Source organism: Meriones unguiculatus (genome assembly GCF_030254825.1).
Source record: "Meriones unguiculatus strain TT.TT164.6M chromosome 13 unlocalized genomic scaffold, Bangor_MerUng_6.1 Chr13_unordered_Scaffold_39, whole genome shotgun sequence".
NCBI lineage: Eukaryota > Metazoa > Chordata > Mammalia > Rodentia > Muridae > Meriones > Meriones unguiculatus.
The window spans coordinates 3,040,584-3,060,976 of record NW_026843648.1 but is presented as its reverse complement, the minus strand read 5'-3'; the positions used below and the strand labels follow the sequence as shown (position 1 = coordinate 3,060,976).

The following is a 20,393-nucleotide window of genomic DNA, read 5'->3' as shown; positions in this document are numbered from 1 at the left end:
ATCTTTCCCCTCCCCACATTTGAAAGTGCACAACCTGAGAAAAAAAGTTGTGAGTAATACTTGGTGTTCTCTAATACATATTCAAAGTCTCTGAAGAATATTGGACCATAAGGCCATTTTCAACTTTTAAAAATAATTTTAAGGTTATAATGAAATCATTTCAACCTTTTCATTCCTCTCTGCTCTTACATCTCAAATGCTGGGATGAATCGTTAAGGAGGCTACTTAACAATCAAAGCAGACCTGGCTGTCAGGTTCTCCCAGCATCCCTCAATCTTTTTCTGTTACAAGGTATAGGTGTCATACACAGATCTCTACCCCAGAAGTTGAGCTGCCCTCCTCCCAGCTCCCATTCCTTATGTATTCCAACCATTTTGGTTACCTGGTCTTTTTCATTTATCATTTACCTTCCCACCCTTTTCATCTGGCTCTCAACTTCCATCTCTCTTCTCCTCTCACATGGCTCAAGTTCATGTCAATCCTAGACTGTCCCAGATGTTCCTGTGTCTGACTATGTTCTCTCATATATCTATAATAAACTTTCTATTCCAACATTCCTAGGTACAGCCATATCCTTTTTGTTTTATTTCTCATTTTCATTGAGCTCCCATTACCTACTCCTTTCTTTCAAATTCATGGCCATTTGTTTCTTTAATGGTTGTTACTATTTGGCTTTGACTAAAGTTTGGCTGAAGGACTTCCCAAATATGAGGTAGAGATGACTGCGTTGGACACTGATCATGTAATGGAATGTGCAACATAAATGACCTGTATCTTGGAAGATGAGCAGGTGCCCTGGGAAAGTAGAAGATTGTATTTTAAAACATTTCCAAGATGAGGATGTTGCAGGATATTTGATCCCAGTGTGATCCCATAGATTGTGAACTGTAAAAACCTGTGCTTTGTTTGGTATGGTTGAGCCCTAACACAAACCTTAATTCCAAGAACTTTCTGTTTATTGTAAACAGGTGATTATGGTATGGTTCCGTCAGCCCTGGAACATACCTTTAATTCAAAATCTCTCTGTGCACAGGATTTAATAATGTTAACCCTAGATCAAGAGGCAAAGCAAGAAGCCAACTGACAGGGATTAAAGAGTAAGTGGAACTTTCAGCTGAAATGTATTTAAGAAAGAGTGTAAAAGTGGAAGGAGTTTTAACATAGTAGATTTTGGGCTTTTTGAGCTTTGAGCTAGAAATCCTTTGGCCTTGGGTTCCTTTGGCCTATCTCCCCTGATCTGTCATCTGAACTGGTGAGCTTTTGGGGCTTTTTACTCTTGGAGTTGAGGTGAGTAGGATGGTCAGATGGGTGCTTTCTCTTCCTCTCTTCACTGGAAGGTTTTAAAATAGAATAATTGGAATTTTCATTCTTTTATAACAACATTAGCATTCTGTGTGCCCATAGGGGTTAGGGCAAAGCTAGAATGCCTCTGCTATCTGCATCATTTGATCTTTGATCCACTGGTAGAGGAGTTACTACTGTCCTGAGACTCAGCTCTATTGTTCAAGCTAATGAGGGACTCTGGGCAGGCCTAGAAGTCAGGAGCAAGAGTGGGAGGTAGTTTATGGGTTTGTTCTGGGATTTTCTTCTGATGTAGCTCTAAAGAGCTGTGAGTGAGACCAGAGGCCATGTCATGCTGAGTGTGGGGCCATTGTCCCCAGGCCTGGAAGAGCAGGCTTCTGAGCTATCACAGCCTGATCTGCTTTGAATGAGATGGATGGTTGTTCAGACTATGGATCAGGCTGTGTTTCTGTTGGTCTCCATGTGGTAATCTCAGCAGAGACCCTTGGCCTCCAACCCTTCCTGAGAGTTGATTGCCCAGAGAAGTGAGGACTTTGCATCCTGGGCAGTAGAAAGTCATGGTGCTTATAATATCACTTATCTAGTGTGCACACACAGGTACTGGTTTTGCAGTGGACAGATTGGAAAACTGAAGGTCTCATTTCTAGAAATGATGAATGTTGTATTTCACATAGAGCTTTGCATAACAAATTTTACAACTCGTTTTGAAACTGGAAGAAAAAAGGGGGTGGTGGTCATCTTTCAGCAATACTTGATTATGTTTTTTTTTTAACCTTTCAACTACCACCAGTCACAATGGCATGATTTAGGGAAATTCAAATCCACGGTACAAAAGGAATTTCTGAGATGCAGAATTTTGTCAGGAGTGCCTGGTTTTAAATAAGTGGATAGGAAAGATACACATATTGTGACATAAATCATGCAGCAGGAAACAGAAACTAAATTATTCTCCATCATTTTTTTGTGTATGATTGTTGGCAAGGGCTGGGCTGTGCCTGAACCCACAAGGGGACATGAGGGATTGCAAGCCATAGCCCAGCTTATGATCACCTCCATTTTCTAAGAGACTTCCAGAGCAAAAGGACTCTCTGTAAAGGAGGTTAGTAGTAGCTGGAGGGTCAGAAATATAAAGATTTAGGTGTCACTTTGTGTTTGTCTTGTAGCAGTTGTGAAATCTGTGTTTATTTAATTTTTATTAATTAGAAAATCAAAGGTATCTCTGGTGCAGTGCACATTTTTCATGTTAGAGTTTCCTTAGGTCTTTTCATGTAAACTTGTCTCTATTTTAGGCTTATGTTTTTGACTTTTTTTCTCACCCCCTCATTCTTTCATAAACACTGTACACATTCTTGATTATTGAAGTTTGTGGTAAGTACAGAAGTCACATCATGCCAGAAGATTATGAGATTCATGACAATAGAATCATCCCTTATTTTTCTGTTTTCCTCTGTTTCTTACCAGGTGGCTTTTCTGATATGAGATAGAGATTTTAGATTGTTCTTTAGCAATCACATAAAGACAATTTGCACTATGTCTGTAGAAGGCAGAAGAGACAACATGAAGGTGAGTGATACCAGTTGGCCAGTTTACTCCTTCGCTTTTGACATTTTCTTTTGGTGATCTGTCATTTTCTTCAGAAGTTTCATGTGTCCAGTGGTCTCCATATTCTTTAGTTGGATGATTTTATTCTCCTGAAAAGATTAAATCAAAACCATACCCCATCCCTAATTTGGGGGTGAGGGTTGTACCTTTTTAGGCATGTTATATCTTTTATAGGGCAAATGATTTTTTGAAAATAGAAAAAGTATAGTATCTCAATTAAAGTTAAAAAAATACCTTTGAAAGTTTACAAATATACCTTAAAGTGTATTTATTTCTAGATAATAAAGGGCATTCACTTTAATTTTCAGCCTGCCTATTACAAGCAGCTTTTAAATAAAATCACTTTAAATCCTATGTGCCTGCCTCTGCCTCACAGGTGGTATGTAAAAGGCATGTGCCTCCCAAATGCTGGGATTAAGGCTATGAACCACCAACACCCTGTCATTGTAACTGCTGAATTTAGAAAGCAACTAATTAATAGATAACTGCTTGTCTCTGCTGGGATTAAATGCATGGTCTATCACCACGCTGCTCAAATATATTATGTTCATTCCAAATTATTCCAACTCAAACAAATTTATACCTTTGAATTTACTTAAAACATTTAAACCTCTTAACTGTTTTTAATATGAAACAACAAAAGTATCCTTTTTTATTTAAGAAGAAAACACTAGTCTTTAAAAGTTTGTTTAGACTTAATGACCAAGCTGTCTGATGAACAGTTACCTCTGCTTATTCAGGGGATCTCTACTATTCATATCTAATCATCAGTTTTGATAGGATCCACCATTCTTTTCATGTGGAAAGATTCAGTTTTACCAGTGAAGAGACAGTTCAACAGTTTCTCATTGTCTACTCCTTTTAGTTATGTTTACTTCTTTTTGTTGTACAGTATTTAGGAGTGCTGTTAAAGTTGCTAGCAAGAGATCTTGCTGATATTTTTTTTCTAAATGTAATTAGTGCTATGAACTGTCTTCTGGTCAACACTTCTATTGTGTACTATGAGTTTTGATATGTTATGTATTCATGTCATGGAATTATTGCAAGTTTCTTATATCTTTTGATACTGTTCAAGTATATCTTCAATTTTGGAGAATAGTATATGAGTTGGTGAGAAGATGGAATAATCTTTTGTGCTTGGGTGGATGTTCTGTAAACATCATTTGGGTATATTTAGTTTTTTGATGTTAGTTAGCTGGAGCATTTCTCTGTTTAGTTTGGTCAGAAGGACCTGTCCATTGGTGAGAGTGATAATACTGAAGTCTTACCCTATCGGTTTATGAGCTTGCGATGCAAGCTGCAGAAGTGTTTTTTTTTTTTTTTTTATAACTTGGGAGCTCTTAGGTTGGGGGCATAGATGTTAAGTATTGAAGTGTTATATTGCTGGATTTTTTTAATACATCATTTCCTTTACATCTTTTGATTAGTTTTTTTGAAAGCTGTTTTGTTAGATATTAAAATCGCTATACAAGCTTCATAGTCCATTTATTTAGAATATCTTTTTCCAACCCTTTACCTTGAGATAATGTCTATCTTGATGTAAAGCTGTGTTTGTTGTATTTAGAAGAAGGGTGGATTCTATTTTATCATCCATTTTGTGAGTCTGTGTTTTTTTATTGGTGAATTTGTGTCGATGATATTAAGAGATATCAATGAATAGAGATTGTTATTTTGGTGGTGGTGGTGGTTTTAGCACCTTGAGTGGGGCTGTATTTGTAGATACATATTATTTAAAATTGACCTTTTTATGGAACATTTTATTTTCCCCAGTTGGTGACTGAAAGTTTCTGGGCATAGTTAGTAATTTGTGTTGCCTTCGTAGTTTTTTAGAGTCAGAAGCACTCTGTCTAAGCCCTTCAACTTCTAGCATTTTTACTGAGAATACAGGATTAATTCCAATAGATCTGCCTTTTTTGTTTTTTGGTTGGTTTGTTTTTTGTTTGTTTTGGTTTGTCTGATTGGTTGGTTAGTTTGGTTTGTTTGCTTTTATTTGCAGCTTTTCATATTCTTTCTTTATTCTGCATGTTTTGTATTTTGATTATTCTGTGCTAAGAGGACTTTGTTTTCTGGTCCAGTCTCTGATATTTTGTATGCTTCTTGTGCCTTGATAGATATCTTCTTCTTTAGATTAAGAAATTTTTCTTGTTTGATTTTGTTGAAAATGTCTTCTGGACCTTTGATCTCATCCTTCTTCATTTAATCTGATTATCAGCATGCTTTATGTTGTCATAATTCTCAGAATTCCTGGATGTTTCCTGAAAGATTGTTTGTAGACCAGGCTGGTTTTGAACTTACAGCTCTAACTCCAGTCGAGTGTTGGGCTTAAATTTAGGCCAACATGCCTGGCATCAACATCACCATCATTGGCTGCTGAGCCTGGAATATATGGATTTAGGTATTTTATTTTGTTTTGTTTTGTTTTCTATATGTAAGCATAGGTTTTTGTGCTGATCTTCATCCACATCTTGCATTTGAAATTTGGCAGGGAGTATATTTAATTTCTTAGGATGGCATTTATTCATGACACTAACACTATCTGAGCTTTCTGAGTCACTGAATTGTAAGTGTGTGACACTCTTCTTACCTGTTGTATTTGTTTTTTTTTAATTTTATTTGTTTGTTTTATTCACATTTAATTTATTTTTAATTTAAAAATTTTTTATAATTTATTCTCTGACATGAACTCGAGTCTTTGATCACCTCCTCCTGTTTGGTGCAGCTTTGCAAGGCCAAAAGCAGAGGAAGATTATGCAGCCATCCTTGATGAGACCTGATAAGTTAGAAGGGGAGGAGTTCCTTCCCAATTAGGAGACTAGATAAAGGGCATAGGGGGAGAAGAAGGAGGGTGGGTGGGACTGGAAGGAGATGAGGGAGGGGGGTTATGGCAAGGATACAAACTGAACACATTGTAATAAAGAAATTAATTAAATTAAAAAATAATTTATCCACTTAACATCCCAATTGTAATCTTCTCCCTTGACTTTTCCTTGTCTCACCCTCCTTTTTTCTTCTCCCCTTACACATTTCCTATATCTCAGATACAGGGAGCCCTCCTCTCCTACCATCTGAACCCAGCCTATCAAGTCTCACTAGGACTTCCCGCATCCTCTTCCTCTGTGGCATAGCAATGCCCCCTCCACCATGGGGAAGTGAGCAAATAGCAGACAGCAGGGTCCATGTCAAAGCCAGCACATTCTCCCCTTAGTATGGATCCCACATGGAGACTGAGCTGCCTATCAGCTACATCTGAGTAGTGGTCTAGGTCCTCTTAATGAATGGTTTGTGGTGGGTGCATCAGTCTCTGCAGGTATGCATGGGCCCAGATTTTTTGGCCTTGCGGATCTTCTTATGGAGCTCCTGTCAGCTATGGGTCTTTCTATCCCCCAACACTTTCTTATGATCCCCTGTGCTCTGCCCAAAGTTTGGCTGCAAGTCTTAGCATCTGCTTCAATCCCCTGCTGGATAGTCTTTCAAAGGACATGTATGTTAAGCTCTCTTTAGTTCTCTCTCTTTAGTCACTTCTGGCATCGATTCTATTTGCCCTTTTGAATGATAATTGAGCATCCTCTATAGGGTCCTCTTTTTTATTTAGCTTCTTTAGGTCTGTGGATTGTACTATGTTTATTCTGTATTCTGGCTATTATCCACTTACAAATGTGTATATACCATGCATGTCTGTCTGCTTCTGGGTTACCTCACTTAGGATGATCATTTGTAGTTCTATCCACTTGCCTGAAAATTTCATGGTTTCCTATTTTTAAATACCTGAGTAGCATTGCATTGTGTAAATATAGCACAATTTCTGTAACCATTGTTCAGTTGAGAGACATGTAGGTTGTTTCCCGATTCTGGCTATTATGAGTATAAATGCTATGAGCATAGTTGGGCAAATATCTTTGTTAAATGGTGGAGCATCTTTTTGTTATATGCCCAGGAATGTTATAGCTGGGTCTTGAAGTAACACTATTTCCAATTGTCTGAGAAAGTATCAGATTGATTCCTAAAGTGGTTGTATAAGTTTGCACTCCCACCAGCAATGGAGGAGTGTTCCTCTTCACATTCTCACTAGCCACGTGCTGTCATTTCAGGTTTTGATCTTAGCCATGATGGGTTTAAGATGGAATGCCAGAGTAGTTTTGATTTGCATTTCCATGATGACTATTGATATTTAGCATTTATTTAAATGTTTTTCCACCATTTGATATTCCTCTGTGGAGAATTCTCTGTTTAGTTCTGTACCCCAGTTTGAAAGTGATTATTGTTGGAGTTTAATTCATAGAGCTCTTTATATATATTTTGTTTGTTATTTATAGAGCTCTTTATAGAGCTCTCTGTTGTTTGTAGGGTTGGAGAAGGTCTTTCTCAGGCTGTAGGCTGTTATTTTGTTCTATTCACAAAATTCTTTGCTTCATAGAATCTTTTCATTTCATGAAATCCTATTTATTAATTGTTGATTTTAGAGCCAGTGCTCTTGGTATTCTGTTTAGGGAGTTATTTTCTATGCCAATGAGATCAAGGCTCTTTCCCACTTTTTCTTCTAACAGATTTAGCATATCTGGTTTTATGTTAAAATTCTTTGATCAACTTGAACTTTAGTTTACTGCAGGGTGATAAATACAGATCTATTTTTATTTTTCCACATGTGGACTTCCAGTTAGACCAGCACCATTTGTTGAACATGCTGTCCTTTTTCCATTGCATGGTTTTGGATTCTTTGACAAAAATCAAATGTCCATAGGTGTGTGGTTTTTTTTATGGGCCTTCACTTTAATTCCATTTATCCACCAGTCTGTTTTTATTTCAGTACCATGCAGTTTTTATTACTATTGATTTAGAGTAGAGCTTGAGAGCAGGGGTGGGGATACCTCCTGAAGATCTGCTATTGTACAGGATTATTTTAGCTATTCTGGAATTTTTATTTTTCCATATAAAGCTGAGAATTGTTTTTCAAGGTCCAGGGGAAATTGTGTTGATATTTTGATGGGAATATCATTGAATCTGTAGATTGTTTTTTGGTAAGATGGCAATTTTTACTATGTTGATCCTACTGATCCATGAGCATGAGAGATATTTCTATCTTCTGGTATCTTTTTCAATTTCTTTCTTCAGAGTCTTGAAGTTGTTGTTTTGTTTTGTTTTTTTCATATAGGTTTTTCACTGGCTTATTGAGGATAACGCCAAGATACATCAGTTTTTTTTTCCTGCCTATTGTGAAGGGTGTTGTTTTCCTAATTCTTTCTCAGTCCATTTGTCTTTTGCATACAGGTGTGCAACTAATTTTTTTTTAGTTAACTTTATATCCAACCACTTTCAACTGTAGGAGCTCCCTACAGTAGAATTTTTGGGGTCACTTTTGTTACCTGTCATATCATCTGTGAAGAGCAATACTTTGACTTATTCCTTATCAAATTGTATCCCCTTGATCTCCTTTAGTTGTCTTATTGCCCTAGATAGGACATTGAGTACTGTATTGAAGAGATTTGGAGAGAGTGTGTGGCCTTGTCTTGTCCCCAAGTTCAGTGGAATTGATTTAACTTTCTTTCCATTTAGTTTGATGTTAGCTATTAGATTGCTGTACATTGTCTTTACTATTTTTAGATCTGTGCCTTTGTCCCCAGTCTCTCTAAGACTTTAAACAAGAATAACTGTTGGATATTATCAAATGCTTTTTTGGCTTATAAGAAAATGATCCTGTGCTTTTTTTTTTAATTTGTTTATATGATGGATTAAGATTCCATATATTGAATGATTCCTGCATGCCTGGGATGAAGCCTACTTGGTCATGTTGGATGATATTTTTGGTATGTTCTTGGATTTGGTTTGTGATTATTTTATTGAGTATTTTTGCATCATTGTTCATAAAAGAGATTAGTCTGAAGATCTCTTTCTATTTTGGGGTCTTTGAGGATTTATCAAGGTGACTGTTGTCTTACAAAAGGAGTTTGGTCATGTTGTGTCCATTTCTATTTTGTGGAATAATTTGAAGAATATCAGTTTTCACTCTTCATTGAAGGTCTTGTAGAATTCTGCTCTGAAATCATCTCGCACTTGGCTTTTTTTTGGTTGGAAGGATTTTGATGGCTGCTTCTATTTTTTTAGGCAATATAAGACTATTTAATATCTTTACCCAATTTTGATTCAACTTTGGTAAGTGGAATCTAACAAAAGAATTTTATATTTCATTTAGATTTTTCAAATTTTGTGGCATATAGGCTTTTGACATAAGAGCTAATAGTTCTTTGGATTTTCTCACTGTCTGTTATCTCTCTCTCTTCCTGTCAGACTTTGTTGATTTGGATAGTGTCTTTCTGCGATTTACTTAGTTTGGCTAAGAGTTCGTCTATGTATTTAATTTTCTCTTGGTTTCGTTGATTCTTTGAATTATTCTCTTTGTTTCTAATTTATTGATTTCAGCCCTGAGTTTGGTTATTCCTAGTGGTCTACTCCTGTTGAGAGTATTTGCTTCTTTTTCTCGGGCTTTCATGTGTTCCATTCAGTTGCTTGTATGGGATGCCTCCAATAGCTTATGAAGGCCTTTAGTGCTATTAAAACTCCTCTTAAGACTGCTTTCATTGCATCCCATGAGTTTGGGTATGATGTACCTTCATTTTCATTGAATTGTAGGAAGTTCTTTCTTTATTTCTTCCCTGACCTAGATTTCATTGTGTAGAGAGTTGTTCAGTTCCCACATGTGTGTAGGCTTTTGTTATTTCTGTTATTGTTGAGGTCCATCGTTAGCCCATCATGGTCTGATAGGATACAAGATATTATTTCAATCTTGTTGTATCTGTTGAGGCCTGGTTTGTGACCTACTGTATGTTCAGTTTTGGAGAAGGGTCCGTGAGGTGCTGAAAGAAGATAGATTCTTTTCTGTTTGGGTTAAAAAATTCTCTAGATATCACTTAGGTTCATTTGATTCATGACATCAATTTGTGTCATTATCTCTCAGTTTAAGTCCTTTTCCATTGCTCTGTCCATTGATGATAGTGACATGTTTACCTCTCCCACTATTAATGTATGGTGATTGATATGTTTTTTAAGTTTTATTAATGTTTCTCTTACAAATGTTGGTGTCCTTGTATTTGGTGCATTGTTGCTCAGAATACAGATGCCATCTTGGTGGAATTTTCCTTTGATGAGTATGAAGTATTCTTCCTCATATTTATTTATTTATTTATTTATTATTTAGGAGCAATAACTGGTATCAGGCAATATTTTCATAGTTTGAAACTATGTGTAACAGCATAGTTTTAAAAAATCTTTCAACATTTTATTGTGTTCTTTTTAAAATTTTATTAATAAGAGTTTATTCACTTTGAATCCCCCCTATACCTCCCTCCTTCCTCCCCTCCCGATCCCACCTTCCATCTTTCCCACCCCTGTCCCTTTCCCAGTCCACTGATAAGGGAGGTCCTCCTCCCCTTCACTCTGATCCTAGTCTATCAGGTCTCATTAGGAGTGGCTGCATTGTCTTCTTCTGTGGCCTGGCAAGGCTGATCCCCCCTCAATGCGAGGTAATCAAAGAGCAGGCCAATAAGTTCCTGTCAGAGACAGTCCCTGTTCCCATTACTATAAAACCCACTTGAATACTGAACTGCCATAGGCTACCTATTGTGCAGGGGTTTCAGGCCATCTCCATGAGTGGTCCTTGGCTGGCGTATCAGTTTCACAAAAGACCCCTGTGCCCAGAATTTTTGGAACTGTTGCTGTCCTTGTGGAGCTCCTGTCATCTCAAGGTTTACTATCTCCCAGTTCTTCCATAAGATTCCCTGCACTCTGCCCAAATTTTGGCTATGAGTCTCAGCATCTGTCTTGACAACCTACAGGGTAGAGCCTTTCAAAGGCCCTCTGTGGTAGGCTCCTCTCCTGTCCCTTTGTTCTCCCTCATCTGATGTCCATCCTCTTTGCCTTTCTGCATGGGGTTTGGGCATCTTAGCCAGCATACTCCTTCCTGATTAACTTCCTTAGGTGTACAGGTTTTAGTATTTTTATCCTATATTTTATATCCTATATGCACTTATGAGTGAGTATATACCCTGTGAGTCTTTCTGCTTCTGGGATACCTCACTCAGGATGACCTTTTCCACTTCCCACCATTTACCTGCAAATTTTATTTTTTTATTTTTTGCTGGGTAATATTCCATCGTATAGATATACCACAGTTTCTGTATCCATTCCTCAACTGAAGGGCATCTGTGTGGTTTCCAGCTTCTGGCTATTACAAATAAAGTTATTACAAACATAGTTGAGCAGATGTTCTTGTTGTATACTTGAGCACCTTTTGGATATATGCTTAGGAATGGTATAGCTGGATCTTGAGGAGGTGCTATTCCTAATTGTCTGAGAAAGTGTCAGGTTGATTTGTAAAGTGGTTGTATAAGTTTACATTCCCACCAGCAATGAAGGAGGGTTCCCCTTTCTCCAAATCCTATCCAGCATGAGTTGTCACTTGAGTTATTTGTCTCAGTCATTTTGATGGGTGTAAGGTGAAATCTCAGGGTGGTTTTGATTTGCATTTCCCTGATGACTAAGAATGTTGAACATTTCTTTAAGTGTTTCTCTGCCATTCTATATTCCTTTATTGAGAATTCTCTGTTTAGCTCTGTACCCCATTTTTTAATTTGGGTTACTTGATTTGTTGGTGTTTAACTTCTTGAAATCTTTATAAATACTGGATATTAACCTTCTGTCAGATATAGGGTTGGTGAAGATCCTTTCCCAATCTGCAGGCAGTGGTTTTGTTTTGACAACAGTTTCCTTTGACTTATAGAGGTTTTTCAGGTTCATGAGGTCCCATTTATTGCTTGTTGCTCTTAGAGCCTGTACCGTTGAAGTTCTGTTCAGGAAGTTGTCTCCTGTTCCAATGAGTTCAAGGCTCTTCCTCACTTTTTCTTCTAACAGAGTTATTATGTCTGGTTTTATACTGAGGTCTTTGATCCACCTGAACTTTAGTTTTGTGCATAGTGATAAATATGGATCTTTTTGCATTTTCCTACATGTAGACTTCCAGTTAGACCAGCACCATTTGTTGTAGATGCTATCTTATTTCCATCGTATGGTTTTGGCATCTTTGTCAAAAATCAGGAGTCCATAGTGTATGGGTGTATTTCTGGGACTTCTATCTGATTCCATTGATCCACTAGTTTGGTGTCTATGCCAGTACCATGCAGTTTTTATTACTGTTGCTCTATAGTACAGCTTGAGATCAGGGATGGAAATACCCCCAGAAGATCTTCTATTATGGAAGATTGTTTTAGCAATTCTGGGTTTCTTGTTATTCCATATGAAGTTGGGAATTTTTATTTCAAGGTCTGTAAAGAATAGTGTTGGTAATTTGATGGGAATTACATTAAATCTGTAGATTGTGTTTGGTAAGAGGACCATTTTTACTATGTTAATCCTGCTAAGCCATGAGCATGAGAGATCTTTCCATCTTCTGATATCTTCTATTTATTTCTTTAGAGACTTGAAATTTTTTCATATAAGTATTTGACTTGCTTGGTTAGGGTTACACCAATGTACTTTATGTCCTTTTTGACTATTGTGAGGGGTGTTGTTTACCTAATTTCTTTCTCAGCACTTTTGTCTTTTGTATATAGGAGGGCTACTTATTTTTTGAGTTGATTTTGTATCCAGCCACATTGCTGAAAGTGTTTGTCAGCTTTAGGGTTTCCCTGGTAGAATTTTGGGGGTCACTCATGTATACTATCATACCATCTGAAAATAGTGATAATTTGACTTCTTCCTTTCCCATTTGTATCCCCTTAATCTTCTTTAATTGTGTTACTGAGCTAGCAAAAACTTGAGAACTATGTTGAAGAGATATGGAGAGAGTGGGCAGCCTTGCCTTGTCCCTGAATTCAGTGGGATTGCTTTAAGTTTCTCTCCATTTATCTTGATGTTGGCTATAGGCTTGCTGCATATTGCCTTTACTATGTTTGGGTATGCGCCATGTATCCCTGATCTCTCCAATACTTTAAACATGAATGTATGCTGGATTTTTTCAAATGCTTTTTCAGCATCTAAGGAGATTATCATGTGTTTATTTTTCTTTCAATTTGTTAATATGGTGGATCATATTGATGGATTTCCATATACTGAACCACCCCTGCATACCTGGCATGAAGCCTACTTGGTTGTATTGGATGATATCTTTGATGTGTTCTTGTATTGGGTTTGCAAAGTATTTTGTTGAGTATTTTTGCATCAATGTTCATAAGGGAGATTGGCCTGAAATTGTTTTTATGCTGGGGTATCCAGTGCTGCTTGCTCCTTAATGACTAGGTTCTGGATATGCCATATTGTTCTGTCTTTTGTTGGTTGAGCTTTTACGCTGGCCTCTATCCATTGGGCTATCTTGGGTGTTGGGTCTTAGTTTCTGGTACTTCCTAGAATCCTATGGTGGGTCGAATCCCCTTGGCAGGAAGATGATTTTTCCCAAAGGAGGCCTCCTCATCTTTTTGGGTATGGTCACTGAATGGCAGGTGTTTTTTAATAATTGCCACAGCTCACCTCAGATGTACAGACCTGAGAAATAATTTTGGCCTTTGTTAGTAAAGGGGGCTATTCTCTCACCCAGAGAAGTTCTGGAGACAGCTGCCCTGCTGCTGGGTTTCTTGCTGTAAATTTAGTGAGCTGCTGCTGTAACCTGAATGCCCCGGGGTTTGGTCAGTTTAGTTAGGGATAACTGGTTGTCCCTTGGGGCAGTATCTGGGGGTTGATCTCAGGGAACCCAGGCTTCTGGAGGTCTGAGTTTGGAGCTCTCTTCCCCTGTACCCAAGTTGTAATCAGTGGCACATGAGCATTACTCTCATGTGTGCAGCAAGAGGCTAGAGTCTAGAGCCTGTGGATAATCAGAAACTTTTCTGGAGCGAGGTGTCCTGAGGTAGGGCCAGATATTTCCCCCATCTTTGGGTTTTCTCCCAACAGGGAGACCCAGTCTGTACTGTTGGGGGGGGCGTGTAGAGTGCATAGGCACTTGCTTTCGAATGGTGGCTCCAAGCTGGTGACTGGACAGGAACCTTGGAACTTTTTCCAAGAATATTCCCATATGTGGTGGTGGTAGTGGTGGTGGTAGTGGTGGTGGTGGGGTCAGCTGAGTGCTCTAAGCTGGGACCTGCTGTTTCCCTCCCTGTGGGGTTTTCTCCCAATAGGGAAACCCAGCCTCTAGTGCCCTGGGGCACACAGTTCTGTCTGTGATGGAGAGTCGTGTGTGTGGGGCTCATGGCTGGAGCCCCACCCAGTGCTGCCTGCCGTGCTCCCACATGTCTGCAGGACCTTTTTCAGGGATAGACTGGGTGACATTCGGTCAGTCCCACTTGTTTCCTTCCCTGTGGGGGTTTTATTGAGACTGGGACTCCCAGTCTCTGGTGCCCTGGGGAGCAAAGTTCAGCCTGGGAAGGTGATCAGGACATGATTCTTGGGTCGGTTTGCTTGAAAAACTTACTCCTGCCACAACAGCCCAGGAAATTTTCCAGGGATTAGTTGGGTGCTCTGAGGTTGAAACCAATTGTTTTTCTCATCATTGGGTTTCTTATCACCTGGTAAACTCAGTCAATGGTGATTGGAGGCCAACAGTTCCAACTATTTGTCACTGTGCAGTCTCTGTTACCCTGCTGATCAGTCACAGTGTGTGATCAGCCCTGCCATTTGGGATCTGTTTTTAAATTTTACTGAATATGAGTATTTTGATTGTATGCATGAATATGAACCTCTTGTGTGCCTGATCCTCACAGTAGTATGATGATGTGTTCAGAACTCATGAACTTATAGCAATTGATAGTAGTGGGTCCCAGTTAAACACTGACAATTGAGCCAAATTATTTGCAAGAGCAGCAAGAGCTCCTCATTGCTGAGCCATCTCTCCTGTCTTATGTTGCTTATTTATGATCATCATTTACATTGCTAATATTTTCATCTTTCTATTTTTAGCTGTTTAAACATGCATTCTCTTTTAGTAAGATCTTATAAAAGTTACAATTTAAGCTAGGGCAGTGCAGATTTCTGGAAAATTAATACACAACTGGAGTGAATGTATAATTCCTTCTAGAAGTTTCAGTAAAGACCTCTGAGTTCTTTCAATCTTTTGTGTTTGTTTGATTGACTTTTAGGGGAGGCTCTGTCTTACTATATAAGTCTGGCTGTCCTATAACTGTTTGCATAGATCATGCTGGCATCCAGTTCAATAAGATACACCTGCCTCTACCTCCTGAGTGATGGAATTAAAGGCATGACAGAATACACCCAGCTTGTCCATCATATTTTTTTTGTCATTAGTAACTGTTCATAAATTTCTCTGATGTGTTACTTAATACTGTTCATCTCTTAATTTCTCTCTCTGTGTCTCTCTGTCTTTCTCTTTCTATTTCACTCTCCTCTCTGTCTTTGTCCACATTAATTGCCATAACTATTTCAAAGCTATATCCTATTCAAAAAGTTCAGATTTGACAAGTTAAACTTTGTTATTCAGTTTTCTAAAATGACTTAGTGATAACATTAACACTTCTTTTTTAATAGAAAAGTTTTAATCTTTATTTTTAATCTATATACTACATTATTTAGTAAGGAGGATGTACAAAACAATGATCAAAGAATAATCATGTGTTCTATTCCTTTTCTTTTGTCTGGTCACTCAGAAATATGGTGCTATTGGCTATGATTGTTGTTGCTTGCCACTCACATTATTTTTATCCATGTATTCACTGTAGTCCACTTTCCCTTCCACAAATATATGAGCCCCCCTCTTCACATACTGATATGCCACATCCCTGAGCCCTGGTCAAAACATAATATTCAGTACCATGTTGTCTTTTGACTGATGTTACCCATCTGTTCAGTGTCCCCTGATCAACACATCTCATTTGTTGCTATATAAAATATCATGACTGTGTTTTGTCCTTCCACCTTTCTCATGACAGGGTCCTGACCTACTCACCCAAGTAACTGAAAATGATTCATAGATTGCTCAAGTACCCAACTAATGGCTACTTTATATTCATGTCTTACAAACTGATGAAACACAGGTTTTTGAAGCACGCCTTTGTTTTTTTGTTTGTTTGTTTGTTTTTGGTTTTTTTTGTCAATCTAACCTTTAGGCTTTTTCATCTCCCCTACTTCACATCACGCACAGCACCCAACTGTATAACATTCGCACTTCTGTGTCAGAAAATAAATGGAAGAAGCATTAGAATTATATGATTATATTGACAATGACATATAAATATATTGTTGCCACTGTTTCTGTTGTACAAATGTATGGCATATTTTAGAATTCAGTGACCTTCAATGATGTGCATGTGAAATTCAGCCAAGAAGAGTGGGCCTTGCTGGAACCTTCCCAGAAGCAACTCTACAAAGATGTGATGCTAGAGACCTGTGAAAACCTCACTGCTATAGGTAAGACTGCAATTTTTCTTTCACTTTTAAAATAAAGAGACAACTCTTACTTTGTTATTGATCCTCTTCTGTAATTCCAATTGAAAATGAGGAGGAATGTGGTAAATAAATCAGGCATGATTCTAAGGGTCACAGAAGATAATGATTTAAGTTTTGCCTTAATAATAACATGTTATTTCCAATAATATATATTTTCTCGTACTATATTTTAGGCTACAATTGGGATGACCATAATATTGAAGAACATTTTCAAAGTTCTACAAGTAATAAAAGGTAACTTTATGTGCACACTGATACAGATATGAATCTTAAATTTTAATGTGTCCTGGAAGTTTGGTGTTTTTTGTTTGTTTGTTTATTGGCTGCTTTTTATTTTCTGTTTTTGAAATAGATTTTTTCTGGGTATCTGTGAATTTCTTAGACTTGCTTGTTAGACCTGCCTGACCTCAAAATAACAAGCAAGATATGCCTGCTTCTGCCTCCACAAGTGCTGGGATTGAAGGCATGTACCAGCACACATGGCTGTGTCCTGGAAGTTTTAAAGAAAAGCAACAGTGTAAAAACAGCACTGCTTTACGTGTACTGATGATCATTAAAATCTCATAATTCCATGTACTTCAATGTCAGGTATCTGATTTGTGTTTACAAGGCACTCCCCTAAGGTAGAAGAAAATAAAATAATATTGTAACAAAAATACCATTTGAATCATATGGACATTACAGCTACTGACTTGAACTGCCAATCTGTTTAGTCTCATTCTATCTACTCAGATATTGTAAGAGGTATACACACTGAATTGGTGATCAGTATGTGTCCAAAACCTTCTAATAAGCAAAAATTTCATAGTAGAACCAGTGTTACTCATTTTCGTGCAGTAACTTTGTAAAGTTTAGTGAAAGAAGCAGCTTATGAGAATCAAGAATATTGTTGTGGAGAAACCTTAATCCCTATATGACATGTCTATGATGAACAAAAAACAAACTGTGTTAATTCAATGTGGGAATCTTTATTATTTTTGTAAATTAAACTGGTATATCATATGTCAAAATGATTCTAAGACACATGAGCATAGGGATATTGAAAGAAGCAGTGTCCCTGTCTTTCTCCAAGAACAATTGATTTGGTAGTAGTCCCCACTGTGAGTAAATTTTCTGTATGTGATAAATGGTTACTGTTAATTGGTTTTGCAACTTCACTGAGAATTTATCAGCAAACTCATATTGCTGAAAATACCTATGAATACAAGGATTTTGGAACTTCTTCTGCTTGTACTAGCTCACTTTGTAAATGAAGTGTCATTCATACAGTACAAAACTTTATTGAATGGGATTGCTGGGGTAAAACTCTGAATCCTTGCAATACACTTTATATATAGGAGAAAACTTCTTATAGAAAAATGATGCTATAAAAGTGAATCACATAACAAATGCTCTTATCATCACAGGGATTTTCAAAAATACCCATAATGAAGGGGAATATCATGAATATAAATAAAGTGATAAAAGTTAAAAATTTGATTCTTCTTTACCATTAGGCCAAATTATAAAATTAATTCATATAGAAAAACATATTTATTAGTGTAATGAAATGACTGTGGTAAATCTTTCACATGTGCTAATTATCTTTGCAGGCATGAAAGCAGTCATACTGGAGAGAAACCCTTTAAATGCACTCTATGTGGTAAAGCCTTCCCCTATACCACTGATCTCATAGGGCATAAAAGAACACACGCAGGAGAGAAGCCTTACAAATGTAATCAATGTGGTAAAGCCTTTGCAAAAAACAGTCACCTCATAAGCCATAGAAGAAAACATACTGGAGAGAAACCTTATGAATGTCACCAGTGTGGTAAAGCCTTTGCACGAAACAGTCATCTCATAAGGCATAAAAGAACACACACTGGAGAGAAATCTTATGAATGTGACGAGTGTGGTAAAGCCTTTGCAGAAAACAGTAATCTCTTAAGCCATAAAAGAATACATACTGGAGAGAAACCTTATGAATGTAACCAGTGTGGTAAAGCCTTTGCACAAAACAGTGCTCTCATAAGCCATAAAAGAACACACACTGGAGAGAAACCTTATGAATGTAACCAGTGTGGTAAAGCCTTTGCACATAACAGTGCTCTCATAAGCCATAAAAGAATACATACTGGAGAAAAACCTTATGAATGTAACCAGTGTGGTAAAGCCTTTGCACAAAACAGTCATCTCATAAGCCATAAAAGAACACACACTGGAGAGAAACCTTATGAATGTAACCAGTGTGGTAAAGCCTTTGCACAAAACAGTGCTCTCATAAGACATAAAAGAACACATACTGGAAAGAAACCTTATGAATGTACCCAATATGATAAAGCCTTTTAACAGCAGAGTAGTCTCCGAAAACAGGAAAAGACACACAGTGGAGAGAAGCTTGGTGAGGGTAATTAGTGTGATAAAGCCTTTGCATGTAACAATCATCTCCTAAGACAACAACACATTCTGGAGGGAAACCATATGAATATAACTATGTGGCAAAGCCTTTGTACATAACATCTCCTAATACATAAAATAACACATACTGGAAAGATGTCTGACTGTAACCAATGTGAAAAAACTTTTGGACTTCAGAATCATCTTCACACTCATGAAAGAAATCCTAGTGGATAGAAAGCCTGTGAGTGTTTTTAACATGGTGAAACCATTCCACATTTGTATAATCTTCATCATCTTGAAAGGATTCATAATGGAGGAAAAACATATGAATGTGTTAAAATGGTGAGGCCTTGCACAAATATAGAGTCATCGTCATCATAAAAGTATCCTTACTGGAGAGGGATTCTGTGAGTATAAGCAATGTGGAAAGGTCTTTGTGTTCTTTGGTCCACTGAGATCTAACAGAACTGGAAAACTAACTCAATTGAAATGACCTCCCTTTTCTGAAGGGGAAAGGGAATAGGGGCAATAGGAATGGAGGGTAGTACAGGGGGAAGAGAAGGGAGGGGGACTAAAATTGGAATGTAAAGTAAATAAACTTATTTTTATATACAATGAATGGTAAATATCAATTACATGCAAAATTATTATATAATAAAGTGTTTTGGAAAGGCTTACTGATAATACTGGTTCTCAACATTTACTGTTTTCAGTTACTTCACTTTACACAAGAAACTTTTAGTCTAGTCGATGAATATATAGGGAATGGTGAACTAACACCAGCCAGGAAGTTCTCTGAGAGTATCACAACAGTGGTAGCCTGTAGAAGTTTCTTTGTTTACACATACCTTTTGTTCCAAGGGGTTCTACTGAAAACCATCACAACCCAGACTGAATTTTGAGATGTGAGAGAGGAGGCTTTTTCTTCCATGTATGACCATGCTGTTGGCCTAGCTGTATAATCATGGCAAGGGTGAGTTTTTCCTGCCTGACTTAATCTGGAGAATGCCTTTAGACATAGATGCCACCAACCAAATTTGATAGATGGCCTTTGACACAGATCCCTAATAACTCTTCCCTCCCTTCAAATATAGGATAATTAAGTTCCATGTTCTTGTTCATATGATAGGAATGTACTGTTTACTGCAAATCAAGCATCCTTGAAGTGCTCAGTTTTAAACAATTATCTACACCTATCCTTACAGCATCCCAGTCACTCCCTAAGGGGTATATACCCTCGGTTTTCTGGAATTAAATTTGAACTTACTTCCTGAGGTGGTTCCCAGAGTGTTCTGATCACTGTTATTCTTGTGGGTATCTTCCAAGCTTTATACCTCATCTTCTGGCCCTCCTTCCTTCCTGGGCTTGTGGGAAACGGCCTCCAGGCAGCAAGAGAACCCCGTTCTCTGAAATGCTTGTGAAAAAAATGTTTCACACTTCATAGCATTTAAAATGCCACATGTTTCTGGATGTGAGATGGTAAATCAAACACTGTCTTGGGAGTGGGACCCTTTAAAATGAGTTATACTTAGTGTTTATTTCACAGTAAGCTTGCAGGCAAGCTTCATAGTATGAAATCTTCTGAGGTGAGCACAGTGGCCTATGCAGAAGTAATAAGAGCAGAAATTTTATTTCCCTGTTTTTAATAGCTGAGTAGTGTTCTGATAATATGTGGA

The 20,393-nt window shown here is 37.6% G+C and overlaps 1 protein-coding gene and 1 pseudogene across 1 annotated transcript in view; one reads left to right on the top strand and one right to left on the bottom strand.

Annotated features, from left to right (window-relative positions):
* Nucleotides 1-20,393, bottom strand: part of LOC132651042 (zinc finger protein OZF-like) — a gene marked incomplete at its 3' end in the record, with an annotated part of 130,764 nt that overhangs the window by 66,767 nt on the left and 43,604 nt on the right. The window contains 1 exon segment of the mRNA XM_060376354.1: nt 8,256-8,264. Coding sequence (XP_060232337.1) covers nt 8,256-8,264 — 9 coding nt within the window.
* Nucleotides 17,867-18,705, top strand: LOC132651057 (zinc finger protein 436-like; annotated as a pseudogene).